The following is a 22,698-nucleotide window of genomic DNA, read 5'->3' on the forward strand; positions in this document are numbered from 1 at the left end:
AGGCTGTGGAGAGGGTTCAGAGAAGAGTGACCAAGTTGGTGAGTGATATAAAAAATACTCCCTACATTGATAGATTGAGAGCTTGTGGATTGCAGAGATTGGTTGATAGGCGAAGAAGAGGGGATATGATAGAAACATTCAAATTACTAAAAGGTTTTTATAGGATTGATGCAGGGGAAATGTTTCAGCTGTGTGATAGTGATGGAAGAACAAGAGGTCATCTCTGGAAATTAAAGAAGAGTGTGGTTAACAAAGGTGTCAGAACAAGGTTTTTTGCCTGGAGGGTGGTGAATGAGTGGAATTCATTGCCTGACTTAGTTGTGAGCTCTTCGTCTGTAAATGAATTCAAGAAGAGATATGACAGATATTGTTTTGCTAGTTTGGGTCTCCCGCGATGAGTCTACTGACTCCATGGAGATACCCGTAATAATAATAATAATAATAATAATTTCCTTTAGCACTGTGCTTTCTAACTGTGATCTTCCGACCACTGGCATCCTTCAAAACTCTAATAAGACTTCTAACCGCTTCTCAAATATAACACCAGATTTAGAGTATGCTTCTAAAAGGTTTACAGGTTTGTTTTTTAAGACTCTTTATTCGTCATTCCTTATTTTATTATTTTTCTTTCCTAGAGAATATTTTAACCATTTTTTTTTTTTTTTTTTTTTTTTTTTTTAACAAACTGCACCGATCACCTCCTCAAAACCCAGAAATATACCCACACATATACTCATTAGTATTCTTAGCCTATTCCTTCCCTTATTAACTGCAATTACTTGCTTTCGAGGTTATTCGGGAAATAAGTGCATGTGGCACTCCTGTCGTTGAGGAATAACAGAAACAGGAGTAAATAAGTGAAACATGATTGAAAAATCTTCAGGAATGATTTTTTTTCAAGTTTTCCAATATTTTTACTCTGAATTCCTGTATATTTTATTATTATATTGTGAAAAATATTTACATCAAAGAATCAATTTATTATTATTATTATTAGTAGTAGTAATATTAATGATTAATACTATTTTCCCTCATCCTCCTCAATATAATGATTGTTGGTATAGCAATGCTGCTTTACTAAGGAATAATTACAGAACAATATCGATTCTTATTGTTTTTCTTGTTCGATTTGCCTATTTCCAGGAGGAAAAGCCTAGTCATCTCAGTATTAGGCCTACTAACTTACGTTCAGTAAATTTATTTATTTATTACATTTATTAATGAAAAAAATTTATTTGGATTCCGTATTTGAAACTTTTACAAAAAAATGTCGAACCGTTCCAGTTTTCAGTTTAGCTATATTCGGGGCTACAAAGAAAAGCGTCGAAATTATGTATTACAATAACTCGCAGACTTAGCAGAATTCGCAGAAGTTTTCAGAACAAGAAGCTGAATGCACGGTTCAGTTTTAGTTCGTAATGGATCACTTTTATCATGACATTTCCGTAAAGAAGTTCCTAAATGATATTAGCAATTTCGCTCTGGCTGGATGAAATTTAATGAAATTTTTAATTTCAATCGACTAGACTTATTGTGACAAAATTTGGTAGAGCGAATTTCTTAGCCTATTCCTCCCCTTATTAACTGCAATTACATGTTTTCGAGGTTATTCGGGAGATAAGTGCATGTGGTACTCCTGTCTTCCCTACAGATAAATCGCTAACTATACAATGAAGCAGGATGTACACTTACATTAAATGCTCTAAAATGCAAGAAAATAATTATTACGTTTCAATGACCACTTCCATGTGTTGTATGTATTATGAGTAACGTTCTGTATTGTTTCTGAACATTTTCTAAACAATAGTTTGCAAGAAAAATAACTTTTCGATGAATTATGAAAGAATTCATCGAAAATTTTTCGGTGAATTGTTTTTTCGATGAATTGCATTTTCGACGAATTGTCGTTCAATGAATTGTCATTTGAGGAATTGGTCATTCGACGAATTGCCATTCGTTAAATTGTCATTCGGCGAATTGCTTCTTCGATGAATTGTCTTTCGATGAATTTGCCTGTAACCAGGGCATCTACACTCCTATTTTAAAAACATACAACACCTTGTAAACAAAATTAAAGGCATAGCATTAGAAAAAAAGTTATTTACTGGTCAGTTTTGAAGTCTCTGCCCTTTTCACAAATGTCCCAATCAATGACACAATTCTTCTTTTACAGGACAAATTTTCTTTCCTAATGTAATCTAATGTCTCAAAGACAAAAGCAGATAGATTACTAAAATGTGCTCAAAGTTGTATGTGACATTTGGAAAAAAAATATCGTTTGACTAATAAGTGTAAAAAGCATGCCTTGAAGTGGATGTCCCAATGCCACCTCATGCAGAGAGCACAGAAAACAGGATGAACTTGCGAAGACCATGTGACATTCAACATCCAAACAACTTAATGATGCATGGTAGAACTTCATAGTGAAGGTAAGTGATGCACAGTATAAAATTGGCTAAATGGTCAAGTATTTCACTTTTGCAAAGCAAAAATGAAACCTTTTGACAAGGCAACACAAAAAAAAACACATTTCCAATGGTGTAAAAATCATTTAACTGGAAAAATGACTGAAAAAAAGTCATTTTTAGTAACGAATCTCGAATTTGTTTTGGAACGAGTGATAATAATGGTACCTTTCTATGGAGAAGGGTTGGTGAAAAGTCCTTCGATGAGTGCAATAAATTTTCACCATCATTTGCCAATTGGGATTACATGACATCGCAAGGTGCTGGAAAACTATGTATTGTGCTAAGTACAGTCAACTCCAAAGTCTACAAAAAACTTTTAAAGCATTTTATGGTTCTAGTATTGAATGGTTCCATGATTCCAATGACTTCATTTTTCAATATGATAATGCATCTTGTCACTGCACAGGACGAATCATGAACCTGCAAAACAATGGAAAAACTCCACTTAAAACTATGACTTGGCCTTCGAATATTCCAGACCTTAATTCAATCAAAAATGTTTGGAATATTTTAAAGCAAAAAATCGACACCACAAGGCCCACAAATGTCGTTGAATTACATCAACCAATCAAGGAAAGCAGGAGTGAAATTCTGCCAACTGACTGTCAAAAGCTTATTGAGTCCATGCTACAAAGGATGAAAGCCATCATTCGGGCTAAAGGAGGAATAACTGAATACTGAGTTAAGTGACTGGATACATAAAGGAGGTTCCAAGACTGCTGTTGCAAATTACCGACCGATCAGCATATCAGGAGTCGCTGTCAAGGTCTTGGAAAAAGTAGTCAAGAGAAAAATACAGGAATGGATAGATGAAAATGGGATACTATATTGGGGACAGCATGGTTTTGTGAAGGGTAGATCATGCCTCAGTAACTTGCTGACATTTTATAACACAGTGATGGCTGAAATGGATAAGGGTAATGGGTTTACAGTGATACTGCTGGACCTTGCTAAGGCCTTCGACAGGATACCACATGGAATTCTAATCAGTAAACTGCAGCATATGGGGGATGGATATATGGTTAGTGAGATGGAAAGGAGGGTGGTTGATGGAGAGATATCAGAGAGTAGTTTATTCAGGAGTAGAGTCCAAAAGAAGGCCTGTGACTTGTGGTGTGCCGCAGGGGTCTGTTCTTGGACCACTACTATTTAATTTGTTCATTAACGATATAGGAAAGGATCTGAGAGGAACTGTTCATTTTTTTGTTGATGATGCAAAGTTGGGTAGAGCAATAGAGAATGCACATGATGTCAAAATTTTGCAGGATGATTTGGATAGATTGGAGTTCTGGGCTAAGGAGAATGGATGTCAATTTAATGTGACAAAATGTAAGGTTATGCATTTTGGGGTGAAAAGATTAGCAGCAATATACTACATTGGTGGAACTGTGCTCCAGAAGATTGACGAGGCCAGAGATTTGGGAGTGTTGGTGGTGGATAGGGAGTTGAAGTTTAGGGGGCACATTGCAAAAGTGGCTAAATCAGCTCATCAAATCACTTGGTTACTGAAGGATACTTTGACGAGCAGAGACAAGCAAGTTATTGTTCCTCTGTTTCGAGCGTTGATAAGACTTCATCTTGACTACTGTGCCCAGATTTGGGCACCAGGGTTTCTTCTTGATGGGGAGGAGGTGGAGAGGATCCAGAGGCGAGTGACCAAGACGATAGCAGGTCTATGGAATGAACCTTATGAGAATAGGTTGAAGATTTGTGGGTTGCAGAAATTGGTTGATAGGTGGAAAAGGGGTGATATGATTGAGACATTCAAATTACTGAAGGGTTTCTACAAGATTAATTCAGAGGATATTTTTGAGAACAAGGAAACCGGGCAAGAGTGTGGTTAGCAGGGGTGTTAGAGCTAGGATTTTTACTTGGAGAGTGGTAAATGAGTGGAATAAGCTGCCATGACTGTAATGAGTTCAAGGCAAGGTATGATAGATACTGTGTGAATGTTGAATATTTGCTCTTTACATGATGTTAGGGTCTCCCTCGATGAGTGTGACTCCTTGAAGTTGCCCATAATAATAATAATATCTTCCAATCAAAAAATGATCACAGACTTTTTTCTTCAGTGTTTGATTTTCCATTCACCTAATTTCTGATTAAAATAACTAAAAAATATTTTTTGTAATACATTTTATTTCTTTGTTAAGCTTATTTATATTCATAACTGTTCAAACTGTACAAAATTTATGTATTGAGGAAAAACAAATCCTAATATATATACAATTTTAGTGTTACAGTTGATCAGATACTTTTTGCCAGAGGTTTTATGTGTATACTTCAGATGATGACTTTAATATGAAGGGTGAAATTAAAGTAATCATTCCTAACAAGTTGTAGTCTCTATAATTTTACTGTAATGAATACTGAAATGATTGTTTATCTAACCTTTTCTCTCCTATTCTATTTAAGTAGCTATACCACCTGAGATTAGCTCTGCTAACACATTCCTGAATGCCAACAATGTCAAGTTCTTTCCTAATATCCTCATTTTTAATATGCTACTGCCATTGATTACATCTGTTCAGTCCCCTAATCTTTCTCAGAATCCTCATATCTGTGGTCTTTGTCTTAAGTCAAGAGTTTTATTTCTAGCCCAACTCTCAGATTCATAAGTTAAAATTGGTTTGAATACTGTCTTACAGATAATTTAGTGTTTGACTAATTTCTTTCTTATTCCACATAAATTTATTCAGTTGACTTCCTATCATACCAGCCTTTCTAATTTTGTTATTTATTGTCGTCGTCATCATCTTCCTATCTAGGTTCTAGGCCACGTGGCCTATTCCAGACTCGGTCCATCTTCTTATTGGTCCTCTCCTATTCCTTGTTCTTCTAGGATTATATATTAAGATCTTTTTTGGTAGCCCTTCTCTCTGCATTCTTGCTATATGGTCTAGCCAGTTTTTACTATATTTGATCATTGAGTTTGTTATGAATCGATTTTGAGATTTTTAATTATTTCACTATTTCTTTTTTTTATCTAATAGAGTAAGATTTACTGTTTTCTTAAGGAATTTCATTTCTGCTGCGTGAATTCTCTGTGTGTCTTTTTCTGCAAAAGTACAGATCTCATTTTCATATAATAGTGTAGGTTTGGCTATTGTTTTGTAGACTCTATGTCTTGTGTGTTTCTGTATGTAGTTAGGTTTAAAGGTTCTGTTAATTATTCCAGTGATTTTTATAAAGCTTGTCATCTTAAAAACAATATCTATTTCATTTATGTAAGACAGTTTACAGCCTAGGTATTAGAAATTATTAACTTTCTCAATTATTTTATTATTTATTACTATTTTACTTCTCACAGGGTTATTTCCATAAAAAGTCATGACTTGAGTTTTCTCTGTTGACATTTCTAGGCCATACTGTTGTATATTATTATTTAAATTATAAATTGATTTCTGTAGTTCATCTTCAGTCTTTCCAAAGATGATCTGATCATCAACAAAGAGTAGTATGTCTGTTTTTGTATGTTGATCGATTTGGAAGCCACATGTATCATCATCATCAAATTCTTGCCATGTACCCTCAAGGGGTGTACAGGATATGATAGTACTACATGAAAAAAATTACATCATTACTAACTTCCTATCTACAATTTTCCTCCAAATCAGTCTGTTACTTGTCAAGACTCCAACATTATCAGATCTTATATTTCTATCATCTAAAGCACTTTGTACCATATCAATCCACCTATATTCTTGCCATGTACCCTCAAGGGGTGTACAGGATATGATAGTACTACATGAAAAAAATTACATCATTACTAACTTCCTATCTACAATTTTCCTCCAAATCAGTCTGTTACTTGTCAAGACTCCAACATTATCAGATCTTATATTTCTATCATCTAAAGCACTTTGTACCATATCAATCCACCTATATCTTAGTCTTCCTCTGGGTCGTTTTGTTGACAACTTGGCAGAGAACACTTGTTTTGCTAATCTTTCTTCGCATATTCTGTTTAAGTGACCATACCACCTGAGATTAGCTCTGCTAATGCATTCCTGGATGCTGACAATGTCAAGTTCTTTCCTAATATCCTCGTTTTTAATATGATATTGCCATTGATGCCATCTGTTCACGCCTGTAATCTTTCTCAGGACTCTCATATCAGCGGTCACTAGTCTTTGGTCATGTGTCTTACTTCTGACCCAGCTCTCAGATCCATAAGTTAAAACTGGTTTGAACACTGTCTTGTATACAGCTAATTTAGTGTTCCGACTAATTTCCCTCTTCTTCCATATGAATTTATTCAATTGACTTCCCACCATACCAGCTGATTCTGTTGTCTATTTCTATATATAATTTACCATCTTCAGTAAAAATCGTACCTAAATAGCTGAAATGTTTTACTTGTTCCACAGGTTCTCCGTTCACAACACAGTTGACATTTTCAATGATTCTGCCTATTTTCATTGTCTTTGTCTTTTTATTGCTGACCTTCATGCCATATCTATTACAACAGTTATTCAATTTAGTCAGAGAATCTTGCAGACTTGTATTGGATTTATTTAGAAGTATAACATCATCCGCATAAAGCAAAGAGCTGACATTAACATTTCCAATTTTGATATCATGTTTAATACCACTTTCCTTCATAATGTGATCCATATAGATAATGAATAACAGAGGAGATAATGTACATCCTTGTCTCACACCAGATTTAACATTAAATGATCTTCCTGTACTTCCTTCAATTCTAACTGCTGATTTACAATTCAAATAAAGACTAAATATTGCTTGATATAATGCCCCATCGACACCATATAACTGTAGCATATTGAATAGCTTCTCTCTTGGCACCTTGTCATATGCCTTTTCCAAATCGACAAAACTTAAATAAAGATCTCTGTTAAATTCCCAAGCTTTCTCGACTATTTGTCGTAAAGTGAAGATCTGATCCTGACAGCCTCTATTTGGCCCGAATCCAGCTTGTTCTTCACCCAGCTTATCTTCCACAATTCTTCTCAACTGTTTCTCAAGTATACTTACATAGATCTTGCCAGGAGCACTCAGTAGGGAAATACATCTGTAATTCTCACATTCAGTTTTATTTCCCTTTTTATATATGGGTACTATAAGAGCTCTACTCCAATCATCGGGAATTTGTCCCTCTGTCCAGGCTTTTTGAACTATGCAATGCAGCCACTGTAAGACTTTTATACCACCATACTTCAGCATTTCTGGTCAAATATCATCTACTCCTGCTGCCTTTCCACATTTCAAGCCTCTGATGGCTTTTTCTACTTCAAGTATGGATATGTATTCCTGACTGCATGCCTGGTCAGTGTTTTTTTACCACTGTGCTGTCATCACTGCTTGTTTCATTTAGCAGTTTTTCAAAGTAATTACTCCATACATCAAGGATATCTTTTTCTCCTGTTTTCATGTCACCTTTATCATCTCTAACTCCTTTTACAGCACTCTTTCATCCATTCCTAAGCTTCTTCAACAACCTCCAGAATACTTTGCCACCTTCTTGATATTTATTTTCTATATTCTTGCCAAAGTTCTCCCATGACTTTTGTTCAGCTAGTTTTACACAGTGTTTAGCATTCTTGCATTTGTCTCTGTATTCTCTAAGAGAACAAGCTGACTTATTTGCCAGGAACCTTTGATAGGCTTTCTTCTTTTCCTTCACTGCCTCTTTAACTTCCTGTGTCCACCATGGAGTTCTGATTTTTATATCCTTGCAGACAACTTCACCACTTGCCTCTCTAGCTGAATCAATCAGGGCTTTCTTCAAGGCATGCCACTGTATCTCCAAGGTTTGATTCCTGTTCTCAATCTCTTTCATGTTTTCTTCAATAATCTTTGTGTATTTTAGTCTACAGTTCACATCTGAGAGCTGCTCAACTTTTATTCGCTTTAAAACTTTCTTACATGTTATTCTTTTCAAAATGAACTTGAATTTTATCCTGCTCAAGAATAAATAGTGATCACTTCCAGTTTCAAATCCTCTGTACACTCTGGTGTCCTGCACCAGAGAGAAAACATCACTATCAACAATAACATAGTCAATGAGAATTTTCTTATTCCTTGCTTCTCTCCATGTGAATTTGTGCACATTTTTATGTTGGAACATGGTATTAATAATATTAACCAGTCCATGTCCTGCAGGTATTTGCCATTATTATTAGCTTTTCTCTTTTCTCCAAATATTTTTGTATGTCTGACAATCATTTCCTATTCTGCTATTTAGACCAACAAGGATCAACGTTTTCTCTTTCATTGTGTCAGCTGCTTTTTCTAAAGCATCAAAAAATTCCTCCACTTCTACCTTGGTAGAACCTTCTGTGGGACCATAGGCACAAATAAGTCTCATTGACCAATTCCCCATTCTGATATTAGCCCACATCACTCTACTTGAAGCTGCCTGCCATTCAATCAGATTAGCCTCGTATTTTGTGTTGAATACCATGGCTACTCTTTCTTTTCCTTGATTGTCATTTCCTGAATATAACATTTTGTATTTATTGCTCAGAAAGATCTCACCAGTTTTTGCCTTTTTGTTTCAGTCACCCCTATTATGTCGATCTGGTACTTATCTAATTCCTCAGTTAGCTCCATTTCTTTGCCATTCAGGCTTCTTATGTTGATAATACTGATCTTTAACTCTGGTGATGTTGAGTTGTGGTGTTTTTTCAGATTTGTTCCAGTAGCTGACTTTTCGCTGTTCGCCCTGGTTCCCTGGTGAAAACAACGGGGGCCGTGTTTAACCGGGCGACTCCCACCCAGCCAGCATAAAATTTTGTCATGTTGTACCATCATTTTCGGTATTGGTTTAAGCCAATAAGAATACAATTTTGTCGGCTAAATCCCAAATTGCCAGCCCATTCTCGTTTGTTCAGTATCCAAGTAGATACCCAACAGGGTGCACCACGAGAAGGTGAGGATTGAACATTAGGTCAGTTCTCCGCATTCCTTTAAAGGCTATGTGGGGGTCTTCTCTCAGTTATACAGCTTTGATCCTTAAGCACCCCTGCCACATGTATTTATTTCCATATTTAATTTGCCATCCTCACTAAAAATCATGCCTATATTGCTGAAAAGTTTTACTTGTTCTATCATCATCATAATCATTATCATCCTTTAAGGGATTTAGGCCCAGTGGTCTGTTCCGGTCTCATTCCATCTTTTCTTTGGTTGTCCTTGACCTCCATATCTGCCAGCTAGGTGGTATCAGAGTATTTTTTTGGGTAGTCTTGAACTGTCCATTGTTTCTATGTGTTCAATCCACTTTACTTGTTCCATTCATGATAAAGTTAATGTTTTCAATGTTTCTGAGTATATGTAAGGTCTGCGTCTTTTTATTGCCAATTTTCATACCAAAAATTTATGACAACAGTTACTCAATTTAGTCAGGGAATCTTGCAAACCTGTACTAGATTTATTTAGAAGTACACTATAACATGTATATAAAGTAAAGAGCATAAGATTAACATCCCAAATTTTAATATCAGGTTTAATACCAGTTTCCTTCATAATAATCCCATACATAATGAATAACAGTGGAGATAATGTGCACCTTTGTCACACACCTAATTTAACATTAAACCATCTTGATGTTAAATGTGCCATTTACACCATATAACTGTAGTGTTTGGAAGAGCTTTCCTCTTGGCATCTTGTCATATGCCTTTTCCAGATCCACAAAACTGAAATACAAATCCTTGTTATATTCCCAGTATTTCTCAACTATTTGTGTTAAATTGAAAATCTGATCCTGACAACCTGTTTAACCTGAATGCAGCGTGTTCCCTTTCATCTTTAAATATTTTTAAAAGAAATATTTAATTATGCATACATGCAAGTAATTTAATCAGAAAAACAATTTTCATTACATGTAGATATGTAACTGAGAGTGTATTAGTCTGAATTTCAATGTAATGCAGAAAAGCATAGAGATAACCAAAATAATATTAGTGTGAGAAGTTTATTACATAGCTGTAGAGATTTTTCATAGAATAACAGGAACTGAGATGGGAGAAGACAAAGAACCAACAAATGGTACAAGATGTGTATTATACAAGGTAAAAACAATATATTTTCAAGGGATTGAAGTGTGAAAAGAATCTGAAGAATCTATGTGCAAAGATTAACCAGAAATTGATAAGCAAAGTAAGTGTATCTAACAAATTTCTCACAATTAGTCTTATGAACACACATACATGGAACAGAGATTAAATAGTAACAGTAATAATTAGAATAATCACAAGAATATTATACTTACACAGCAAATTCCAAGTATTAGCTTTTATGCTGAACTTTTTTCAATAGTTCCATGATGAGTTCACAGCTTATTTCTGGATGCTTACGAAATGAATAATGAGATCCAGCTTCAAAAGATACAATTTTCAACCAGTCATTTTCTTTACCTGAAAAACAGACAAAGACATTTATACTATAAGAAATTTGCAGGTAGTGTGAAAAGTTAATAGCCAGAGTTAGTAGGAAATAAGTTATATCAGTAAAGTTTTTTTATGCATATATAAATTTGATATATTTGATATCTACTAAGTATAAAAAAAAACTATTTGTTTTTGTTTTGCAGGTCTCCAAATTCAGTAACATTAAAATGAACAAAGCCATTTAGGTTTGGAAGGAAATTTAAAATCAAAAACCATCACATCAGGGGAGAAAAAGATGTGCTTGCTTGTAGCACCATTAAGAGATGGCCATGAGATTCAAAGTAATGAGATATCCTCCATGACCCAAAGATAGTGGTGTTCTACTGGAAATACAGAAGATACACATAAGGTTCATAAAATGGCCATCATATGTAACTATTTTAATTAATATTATGTCAAAAATAATGAAACCTTATTAAGCAACATATCAGTTATGCAGAATCAAAAACTTTCATCATACATTTATGAAAAATTATCATCATCCTCAGTCCTCCATAGAGTCAAAAACTCATCATGCGAGGTTGCAGTCATACACACAGCTCATCATACTGTGCTTTAAATATATTCATGTTCTCCACAGATACCACAAACTCAGGAAATGTACTCCTACCATTCAGCAATCTCCATGCAAAAAATTTGCTTCTTGGTAAGTTGTGCACACCCTCCTTATACAGTTTCTGGAGATCACCTCTTGTTCTCACCCCTCCCTCTTACAATATTTTATGAAAAATTTCTTCAACATTAATTTAATAAGAATGCTTTACCAACTTATAATGTCTCTATCATATCATTATCCCTCCTATCCACTAGACTTCATAATAAATTTTACTGGTATAACTAACATCAAGAGGAAAACATACATTTATTAAACTCGCTTAATATTTCACTGGTTTTCTACTCTGCATCACCAGAGCACAATGAAATTGTGACAGGTACACAGCACTAAACCAAGTAAATTTAGAAATAATTTAAATTGTAACTGACACCTAATGTCCTTGCATGGTACCCATTGTGGATCAGATAACTACAAAGTTAATTCAGAGAAGTCCAGCTATTAGATATTAAAATGATAGTCTCCCAGATTGTTGGTAAATTAATGCAACCATAATTGCTGAGGTTGAGAGATTGCTTCATAGCTGATGCTGATTCTAAGAATAGCCTCTCAGACTTGTAATGACTTCTATGTAATCAAGATGTTTTTCACCATCTGATCATATGAAAAGTATCCAGAACATGGTCTGCAATCCCAACTTGCCATACAGATGATCACGGATGTAATTTTTATGTTCCTCAAGGTGTATGTTAACTGATCTATCAGTCTGTCCAAAGCAGACTAACTTGCAGGCACAAGGAACTTGATACACTCCCGGATGTTCAAAAGGACATACAGCTTTAGGAGAATGGAGAATAAATAAAAGTAGCCAGTTGAATTAAAGTGGCATGGAGATCATATTTGTAAAGAACTTTGTCTATTTTTTCTGATGTACCCTTAACATATGAAATGGGAATGGCTTTACTACTTTGATCCTGTGTGTTGGGTGCAGATAGGGGGGGGGGAATGCATATAATATTTTATTTATTTTATACAGGCTGTAGCCATTGGCTAAAAAGGGTTGCTAAGGTCTCTAAGATCAATTTTAAAGGTTAACCTTCCTACCGGCTAGGACGTCTATAGACGTCCAACTAAATCTGGATAAGATTCAGCCCTCCTGTTTAAAGAACCTGGATAAGAAGTGCAATTTGACTGTCATGTCAATTAGAAGGTGTGATAAACCCTCACGCTGAAGAGAAAGGTTAATCGGATTATCTCCCGTTCATAGCTGCCTCTCAGTTGCCTATAACAAGAAACGGACTTTCTTGTTCCATGCTGGTGAACTGGATTTTAGTTATATATGATAGACTAAAAATAGAGAAATTATTTATATTTTTGTTTTCTCTTTTTATTGTACAATACAATTTTAATTTCTGGACAAAATAAAGGTCTTGCATAATTTCTTCACTTAACCAATTTAATTTTTTATTTTTTGGCGCTAATTTTTTTCTAATCGCTACTTGACAAAAGATTTTTCTTTGTTCTCGAAGAAATTAATTTACGATAATTATTTGGAATATTCTTTTAAAAAAAGAAAAGAAAACCGGATGCCGACGTTCCAGGTTATATTAATTTTATTTTTGTACAAAACCATCAAAATCGAATAATACTTAACAGATTTCCTTTAGGACACGCTTGAGCAACTTTGCTTTATAGAGAATAACATGAAATTCTTTAATCATATTACTAAATTTTTTCTTCATGTTGTATAGTAATCTGTACTTTCACTTTCTTGGTTTCCTTGTATAATTGGTCATTTCAAAATGAAATTAACAGTTATGATTTAAATTTATATTTTCTGCATAATTCAGATATTTTATTCTCCAATTTTTAAAGTAAGCGATACATTTGCTTATTATTATCATTCAAAATATGTATATCAAATGTGAAATTTCATTTCCATATTTTTACAATAGAATTGAACTTTATTTCGCCTCTGATAGTTTAAACCCCCCCCCCCCCGTTGCATTACTATCACACACCCGAAAACTGTTATGAAACATAGGTACAATTTTTATTTAATTCGTTATTTTTCTCTAGTAATTGTTCCACATAACTTTAATTTTTCGATACTGAAACTATGTGGTGATTATTATAAATTAGCAAATTATAAATCAGACAATATACATATTTCCTGATTATTATAAATCAGGAAATTATGTGATATTCGGATACAGGTGAAATTAATATTTAAAATCACTGTCATCCTTCAAATGCAATATCAGAATAAAGAAAGTGAAAAACCCGAAGTTTCGAAATACATTTCGAAAGCCCGCTCTCGAAATGTATTGGTCTATAGACTAGATTCTGAACACGCCAATGTTTCGTGATGTTATGACTGAAAAACAATTCAGTCTCATCATGAAGTATTTGCATTTTCAGAATAATGAAGAATACGATCAGGCAACACATCCTTGCCCAGTCCTCAACAAAATTTATGATTTTCTGATGAAAATCCGTCAAAAATGAAGATCACTCTACATTCCTGAGAGAGACTTGAGTATCGATGAAAGCCTTATGCCATTCAAAGGTGGACTGAAATGTAAGCAGTATATTCCCAAAAAGAAAGCGAAGTATGGAGTAAAATTTTTTATGCTTTGCGAATCGGAAAGTGGATATCTTTGGGATTTCAAACCTTATACGGGAAAGCAAACTGTAATCGAGCACGATAAATATTCGGATCTCCCCTTGTCGATGCGTGCAGTAATGCAGTTACTAGACCCTTTACTGGGGAAAGGTTACTGCATTATAATGGATAATTACTATATATGTGTCCTGAACTCGCTGATTTGCTTTTACAGCATCTTACAGATAGTTATGGTACTGTAAATGCAAAAAGGCGAGATATGCCTCCAGATCTGGCTTCAGGAAAGCTATCGAAGGGGGAAATCCGAACTTATCAGCGAGGGAAAGTGCACTACGTTGGAAAGACAAAAAAGATGTTTTTCTGCTATCTTCCCTGCACAATCCATCAGCGGAATCCGTGGAGAAGCATGGTTTGAAGAAAGAAAAACCCATTGCTGTGTGTGCATACAACGACACTATGGGTTGAGTCGACAGGTGCGATCAGCAGCTATCATTCTACTCTGTAATGAGGAAACAGCATAAAAAATATTACAAAAAAGTGTTTGGACATGTTATTTGAATTTTGAAGTGTTTGGATTTTGTTATTTGGAATAGTTTCCTCCTGTACAAGAAAAAATGTTTGTCTACCATAACATATCTAGAATACAGAATAGAAATTGCGAAAGCATTGCTGCATGCACATGCACCTTCTTCAGCAAGCAGAAAAACAGGAAATCCTGTCAGACATCTGAGGTTGAACGCTGCTAACTCCAACCATTATCCTGAAAATCTATCACCAACGGCTAATAAAAAAAAAACCTCCACGCAAATATTATGTATGTAATAAAAAAAATATCAGAAAAGAAACAAAAATCTGGTGCCCTGAGTGTAAAACTGCTTTGTGTGTTTACCCTTGCTTCAAGGTGTTCCACGCTGTTCAAGAATTTTAAATTCTGAACAGTATGAAATAAAAAATGTTTGTTTTCAAGGCCATCAAAACAGTCCTTTTCAGGACTACAAATATTGATAGATGGATACCCGAATGCACTGTTTCTTTTTCATCTTGAAGGCTAATTTTTAAGTTCTTTTTATGACACAGAGAAACTGGAAAGAGTATTCCAGGTAAAGTATTTCATCAAAACAATAAAAAATAATGAAATAAAATCTACCCTATATATATATAAAATGATAAGCTTTTTTATGTCATGTTTATCGAAACGTTTTGAAACTCAGGGGCTACCCTGAGTGTCGAGTCTTCAAAATTCGAGTCATCAGAATTCAGGGGCTGAACCCCCTTTCGAGTTATCACAATTGAAGGAGAACTGGTCTACCATACCGGAACACGGGGGGTTGGGCATAGCTCCCCTAGTTAATAAATGAAATATATAAATAATAACGGGAACATTTTCACCTTGCCAACACTCAACATTGATGTGATATGGGTTCCAAATTTCTTGTTTCGGAGATATATATATATATATATTAGGGGTGATTAAGGGTCAAAGCTGTATAACTGAGAGGAGACCTCCACATAGCCTTTAAAGGAATGCGGAGAACCGACCAGGGCTTCTGACCTAATGTCCAATCCTCACCTTCTCGTGGTGCACCCTGTTGGGTATCTACTTTGATACTGAACGAACGAGGATGGGCTGGCAATTTGGGATTTAGCCAACCAAATTGTATTCTTATTGGTTAAACCAAAATAGAAAATGATGGTACAACATGACAAAATTTCATGCCGGCTGGGGCGTCGCCCGGTTAAACAAGGCCCCCGTTGTTTTCGCCAGGGAAACAGGGCGAACAGCGAAAAGTCAGCTACTGGAACAAATCTGAAAACAAACCCCAACTCAACATCACCAGAGTTAAAGATCGGTACTATCAACGTAAGAAGCCTGAATGGCAAAGAAATGGAACTAGCTGAGGAATTAGATAAGTACCAGATCGACATAATAGGGATGACTGAAACAAAAAAGACCAAAACTGGTGAGATCTTTCTGAGCAATAAATACAAAATGTTATATTCAGGAAATGACAATCAAGGAAAAGAAGGAGTAGCCATAGTATTCAACACAAAATACGAGGCTAATCTTCTTGAATGGCAGTCAGTCTCAAGTAGAGTAATGTGGGCAAATATGAGAATGGGGAACTGGACAATGAGACTTATTTGTGCCTATGGTCCCACAGAAGGTTCTACTAAGGTAGAAGTGGAGGAATTTTTTGAGGCTTTAGAAAAAGCAACTGACACAATGAAAAAGGAAAAGTTGGTCCTTGTTGGGGATCTAAATAGTAGAGTAGGAAATGATTGTGAGACATACAAAAATATTTTGGGAAAATTTGGAGAAAAGAGCAAAGCTAATAATAATGGCAAATATCTGTTGGATTTCTGCTCAGGACATGGACTGGTTATTACTAACACCATGTTCCAACATAAAAATGTGCACAAATTCACATGGAGAGAAGAGGCTAGGAATAAGAAAAGTCTCATTGACTATGTTATTGTTGATAGTGATGTTTTCTCCCTGGTGCAGGACACCAGAGTGTACAGAGGATTTGAAATTGGAAGTGATCACTATTTAGTCTTGAGCAGGATAAAATTGAATTTCATATTGAAAAGAATAACATGTAAGAAAGTTTTAAAGAGAATAAAAGTTGAACAGCTCTCAGATGTAAACTGTAGACTAAAATACAGAAATATAATTGAAAAGAAAATAAAGAGTTTGAGAACAGGAATCAAACCTTGGAGATTCAGTGGCAAACTCTGAAGGAAACATTGATTGATTCTGCCAGAGAGGCATGTGGTGAGGTTGTGTGCAAATATAAAAAAATCAGAACTCCCTGGTGGACACAGGAAGTTAAAGAGGCAGTGAAGGAAAAGAAGAAAGCATATCAAAAGTTCCTGGCAAATAAGTCAGCTTTTACTCTTACAGAATACAGAGACAAATGTAAGAAAGCTAAACAGTGTGTAAAACTAGCTAAACAAAAGTCATGGGAGGACTTTGGCAAGAATATAGAAAATAAATATCAAGAAGGTGGCAAAATATTCTGGAGGTTGTTGAAGAAGCTTAGGAATGGAGGAAAGAGTGCTGTAAAAGGAATTAGAGATGATAAAGGTGAAATGAAAACAGGAGAAAAAGATATCCTTGAAGTATGGAGTAATTACTTTGAAAAACTGCTAAATGAAACAAGCAGTGATAACAGCACAGTGATAAAAAACACTGACCAGGCATGCAGTCAGGAATACATATCCATACTTGAAGTAGAAAAAGCCATCAAAGGCTTGAAATGTGGAAAGGCAGCAGGAGTAGATGATATTCGACCAGAAATGCTGAAGTATGGTGGTATAAGAGTCTTACAGTGGCTGCACTACATAGTTCAGAAAGCCTGGACAGAGGGAAGAATTCCCGATGATTGGAGTAGAGCTCTCATTGTACCCATATATAAAAAGGGAAATAAAACTGAATGTGAGAATTACAGAGGTATTTCCCTACTGAGTGTTCCTGGCAAGATCTATGCAAGTATACTTGAGAAACGGTTGAGAAGAATTGTGGAAGAAAAGCTTGGTGAAGAACAAGCTGGATTCAGGCCAAATAGAGGCTGTCAGGATCAGATCTTCACTTTACGACAAATAGTCGAGAAAGCATGGGAATATAACAAAGATCTGTATTTAAGTTTTGTCGATTTGGAAAAGGCATATGACAAGGTGCCAAGAGAGAAGCTATTCAATACACTGCAGTTATATAATGTCAATGGGGCATTATATCAATCAATACTTAGTCTTTATTTGAGTTGTGAGTCAGCAGTTAGAATTGAAGGAAGTACAGGAAGATGGTTTAATGTTAAATCTGGTGTGAGACAAGGATGTACATTATCCCCTCTGTTATTCATTATCTATATGGATCACATTATGAAGGAATGTGGTATTAAACCTGATATCAAAATTGGAGATGTTAATGTCAGCAATTTGCTTTATGCGGATGATGTTATACTTCTAAATAAATCCGCTACAAGTCTGCAAGATTCTCTGACTAAATTGAATAGCTGTTGTAATAGATATGGTATGAAGGTCAGCAATAAAAAGACAAAGACAATGAAAATAGGCAGAATCATTGAAAATGTCAACTGTGTTGTGAATGGAGAACCTGTGGAACAAGTAAAACATATCAGCTACTTAGGCACAATTTTTACTGAAGATGGTAAACTAAATATAGAAATAGACAACAGAATCAGCAAAGCTGGTATCGTGGGAAGTCAATTGAATAAATTCATATGGAATAAGAAAGAAATTAGTCGGAACACTAAATTAGCTGTATACAAGACTGTGTTCAAACCAATTTTAACTTATGGATCTGAGAGCTGGGTCAGAAGTAAAACACTTGACCAAAGACTAGAGACCGCAGATATGAGAGTCCTGAGAAAGATTAGAGGCGTGAACAGATGGCATCAATGGCAATATCATATTAAAAATGAGGATATTAGGAAAGAACTTGACATTGTCAGCATCCAGGAATGCTTTAGCAGAGCTAATCTCAGATGGTATGGTCACTTAAATAGAATGGGAGAGGAAAGATTAGCAAAACAAGTGTTCTCTGCCAGGTTGGCAGGAAAACGACCCAGAGGAAGACCAAGCTATAGGTGGATTGATACAGTACAAAGTGCCTTAGACGATAGAAATATAAGATCTGATAATGTTGGAGTCTTGACAAGTAACAGACTGATTTGGAGGAAAATTGTAGATGGGAAGTTAGTAATGATGTAATTTTTTCATGTAGTACTGTCATATCCTGTACACCCCTTGAGGGTACATGGCAGGAATTTGATGATGATGATGATGATGATGATGATGATATATACAGGGTGTTCGGGATAAATTTGACATATTTATAATTAATTATATTTTTCCGTAAGTTACATGTATTAACACACACTTCTCTTCATTTAAAAGTTTGGACCCTTCTTCATTCATATACAAGATGTCAGAAAGGATGGATAGCTGGAACCCACCTGAATCATGGAAGAGAATAACTTGTATCATGATGATTCGTGCCCGCCATCAAAATAAGGATATTACGACTGCTGCCCAATGCTCCCTGAATACAGTAAAAACAATCAGGCATGAACTAGAGACTTGCAATGGTGACTACGAGGATGTAGCAAGAAGAAAGATCCCTAGCAGACGATCTGATTGCGTTCGTACAGCAGAATTCCTCGCAAATCTGCAGGAACAGGTGTTGAAGAACCCTGGCATTGGAATTCGGGCTTTGTTCGTGGAGTTGCTAACTGTAGTCAAGCCCTGGATAACAAGGGTAGCCAATGGTAGGCCGTATGTATGGCAGCAGGATTCGGCCCCTTGCCACACCTCTGGGAAAAGTCAAAAATGGTTGTCTGAAAATTTCTACGACTTCACCAGTCCAAATGTTTGGCCTCCAAACTCCCCAGACCTTAACCCCATGGATTATTTTGTATGGGGCGCAGTTGAAAAAGACACCAATCGCACTTCCAGTAATACAAAAGCCCAGTTAATGGATAAAATTAAAACAGTTTTTGCGGCCCTTCCCAGGGAGACTGTAGCATCAGCTTGTTCGAGGTTCCGAAGCAGAATTGAAGCTGTGATCGATGCTAATGGTGGTTATTTTGAGTAAATCTTGTTGATAGTATTGTAATTAACTCTGCCTGTAATGTTTTTTTGTCAATTCATTAAATTTAATAGATACAAAGAAGATTTTCTTTTTCCTTACGAAACTGTCAAATTTATCCTGAACACCCTGTATATATATATTACAAAGTTTTGTAATAAAAATTTCTGCTACAATGAAGTTTGGCAGAATCAACAATATTATTACCACCTTATTTCTGTTTCTCGTGTGGGAGAAAAACGGTAAAATGTCACTCTTATAATTATATGAGATGTTATAATGGCAAAAATAGTAAGAAAAAAGTCATTTGCAGTTTCTCTTCAAAACACAAAGAAAGAACATTGTAAATTCAGCCAGTGGAAAAGAAAATACTACATATTTTTCTCTTGTTATCTGATTTTTTTCTTATAGTTCAAAGAAGAAATCACTGCATATAACATGAAGTCTGCAAGAGGGAAAAAAATCTGGAAATTGGTTACATTATAACGAATAGAGAAATCATGTCAGAAAAATTATTCACGTATGATTCTAATCTCAGCAGACATAACATTTTCTTCTAGATTACATATCTAAAGTAACTGAACCTTTGCTACTATTTTACACTAAGATGAATGGGTATGTTCCCCAAGTGATTTACGTTTGTAACAGCTGTCTTGCGAACGATTTATGAAATAAATTATCTGAAATATCTGCAGATTGCTTAGGTCTATATCCCCCCCCCCCCAAAAAAAAGAAGATTATGAAACGCATATGCACCTTTTCTTTGAAAATAATTCAAATCCTCTTTTTCAAGATAATTGTATGATTTAATTTCTAATTTTTGATAATAAAAGTGAAACTGATCATTATAAATTAAGCAATTATTTTGGCATAAATAATGTATAAGCATGTAAACGAAATATCACTATTTCTGTTAGAATATAGGTAATCAACAATCAAAAAGGAAACAAGACATTCTTGACATATTCTGCACTACAGCCTGGGGCACTTTAGTGTTCTCCCCTTTCTTCTCAATAGCACTGAGAGTAATAAGCCTTCAACTTTTCCTCCAGCTAAGAGGATATTACCAAGTATTTAGAAGACGTAGATTATTTCAGAAATAGCTTCCAGCAGCAGAAGTAATATTTAGATTTTTTTAAAGAAAAACAAACAAAAATAATACTACTGAACTTTCTTTTGTGTGGTATGCATATAAACAATTTTGCATGGTGAAAATATAGCATATTATTTCTAAAATTTCACATAATTTCAGCGGGTAGTAGAACAGCTGGTTTTAGATTGCAAATAAATAGAACAGATTTAGAAGCTTCACGATACAATCTGATTGCCATATATCTTTTGTCAAAATGGTAAAATGAAGTAATTGATTTTGAATGCTGTCTAGAAAAGTTTTCAAACCTGTGAGTTATAAGAGAGGATAAGGAGAGGGGGGGGGGGGGAAAGCATTAGAAAATCTTCAAAATGAAAAAGAATTTTGAATCATTCCGTATATGATATTTTTCCCATTATATTTTCAACATATCTACGAGGATGTGCACTAGACATTATCGTAATATGCTTAATACAAATAAATAAATAAATAAATGACGAAGGCGAAGAATCACTGCTAAAATATCATTGGATATAAATTTTTGATACCAAAAAGACATACAATCGGAAACCGAGTAATGCAATGTAGCATTTTAACATTTTTTTTTTATTTTGTCTTTATGAATAACAAAAAATCGTTTCTAAAACTGAAATGTGATGATCCATATAATGCTATTTCACTAGAAACGAAAGAAAAAGGACATATTTATTTCAATAAATATTGTTTAAAAATATAAATATTTGACATAATATTTTCAAAGCAAACATTTGAAAATTCTGAAATTCGAAAAAAAATTATTCAATTATTATACGTAAAGTGAAAGATCAATCAGTGCAACTCTTCCGGTGCACTGATTTGTAGAATTACCAAGTATTTATAAGACGTAAATTATTTCAGAAATAGCTTCCAGCAGCAGAAGAAGTAATATTTAGATTTTTTTAAAAGAAAAACAAACACAAATAATACTACTGAACTTTCTTTTGTGTGGTATGCATATAAATAATTTTGCATGGTGAAAATATAGCATATTATTTCTAAAATTTCACATAATTTCAGCGGGCAGTAGAACAGCTGGTTTTAGATTGCAAATAAATAGAACAGATTTAGAAGCTTCACGATACAATCTTATTGCCGTATATCTTTTGTCAAAATGGTAAAATGAAGTAATTGATTTTGAATGCTGTCTAGAAAAGCTTTCAAACCTGTATAGAAATTTAGAGTAGTTATGCAATTCAGTTCCAGGAGAGAATAAGGAGGGGAGGGGGGGAAACATTAGAAAATCTTCAAAATGAGCAAAAATGTTGAATCATTCCGTATATGATATTTTTCACATTATATTTTCAACATATCTACGAGGTTATACACTATATATTATCGTAATATGCATAATACAAATAAATAAATAAATGACGAAGGGGAAGAATCACTGCTAAAATATCATTGGATATAAATTTTTGATACCAAAAAGACACAATCTGAAACCGAGTAGGGCAATTTAGCATTTTAACATTTTTTTTTATTTTGTCTTTATGAATAACAAAAAATCGTTTCTAAATCTGAAATGTGATGATCCATATAATGCTATTTCGCTAGAAACGAAAGAAAAAGGACATATTTATTTCAATAAATATTATTTAAAAATATAAATATTTGACATAATATTTTCAAAGCAAACATTTGAAAATTTTAAAATTCAAAAAAAAAATTATTCAATTATTATACGTAAAGTGAAAGAACAATCAGTGCATCTCTTCCGGTGCACTGATTTGTAGAATAAAATACATCAAATTCACTATCACTAAATAGATTCATTGCAAAAGCTGATCAGTGGGCATTTCAGGATTGATTTTTTTTTCGCATATGTGAAATTGGTTTCAATTTTTGGGAAGAGACACAATAAATCATTTTAGAGGCAAGAAAGGTCAAATAACTT

General features: G+C 34.6%; 1 protein-coding gene across 1 annotated transcript in view; it reads right to left on the reverse strand.

The window, feature by feature from the left end:
- The window catches only part of LOC150092784 (uncharacterized), a 104,868-nt gene that overhangs the window by 17,837 nt on the left and 64,333 nt on the right, over positions 1-22,698 (reverse strand). Inside the window, exon 7 of the mRNA XM_090414529.1 lies at positions 10,708-10,852. Within this exon, the coding sequence (XP_090270655.1) occupies positions 10,725-10,852 (128 nt within the window). The 3' untranslated portion in view covers positions 10,708-10,724. The remainder of the gene's footprint in view (positions 1-10,707; positions 10,853-22,698) is intronic.

This window comes from Typopeltis vanoorti, chromosome 25 (assembly GCF_054136105.1).
Source record: "Typopeltis vanoorti isolate ZY-2024b chromosome 25, IOZ_Tvanoo_1.0, whole genome shotgun sequence".
Lineage (NCBI taxonomy): Eukaryota > Metazoa > Arthropoda > Arachnida > Uropygi > Thelyphonidae > Typopeltis > Typopeltis vanoorti.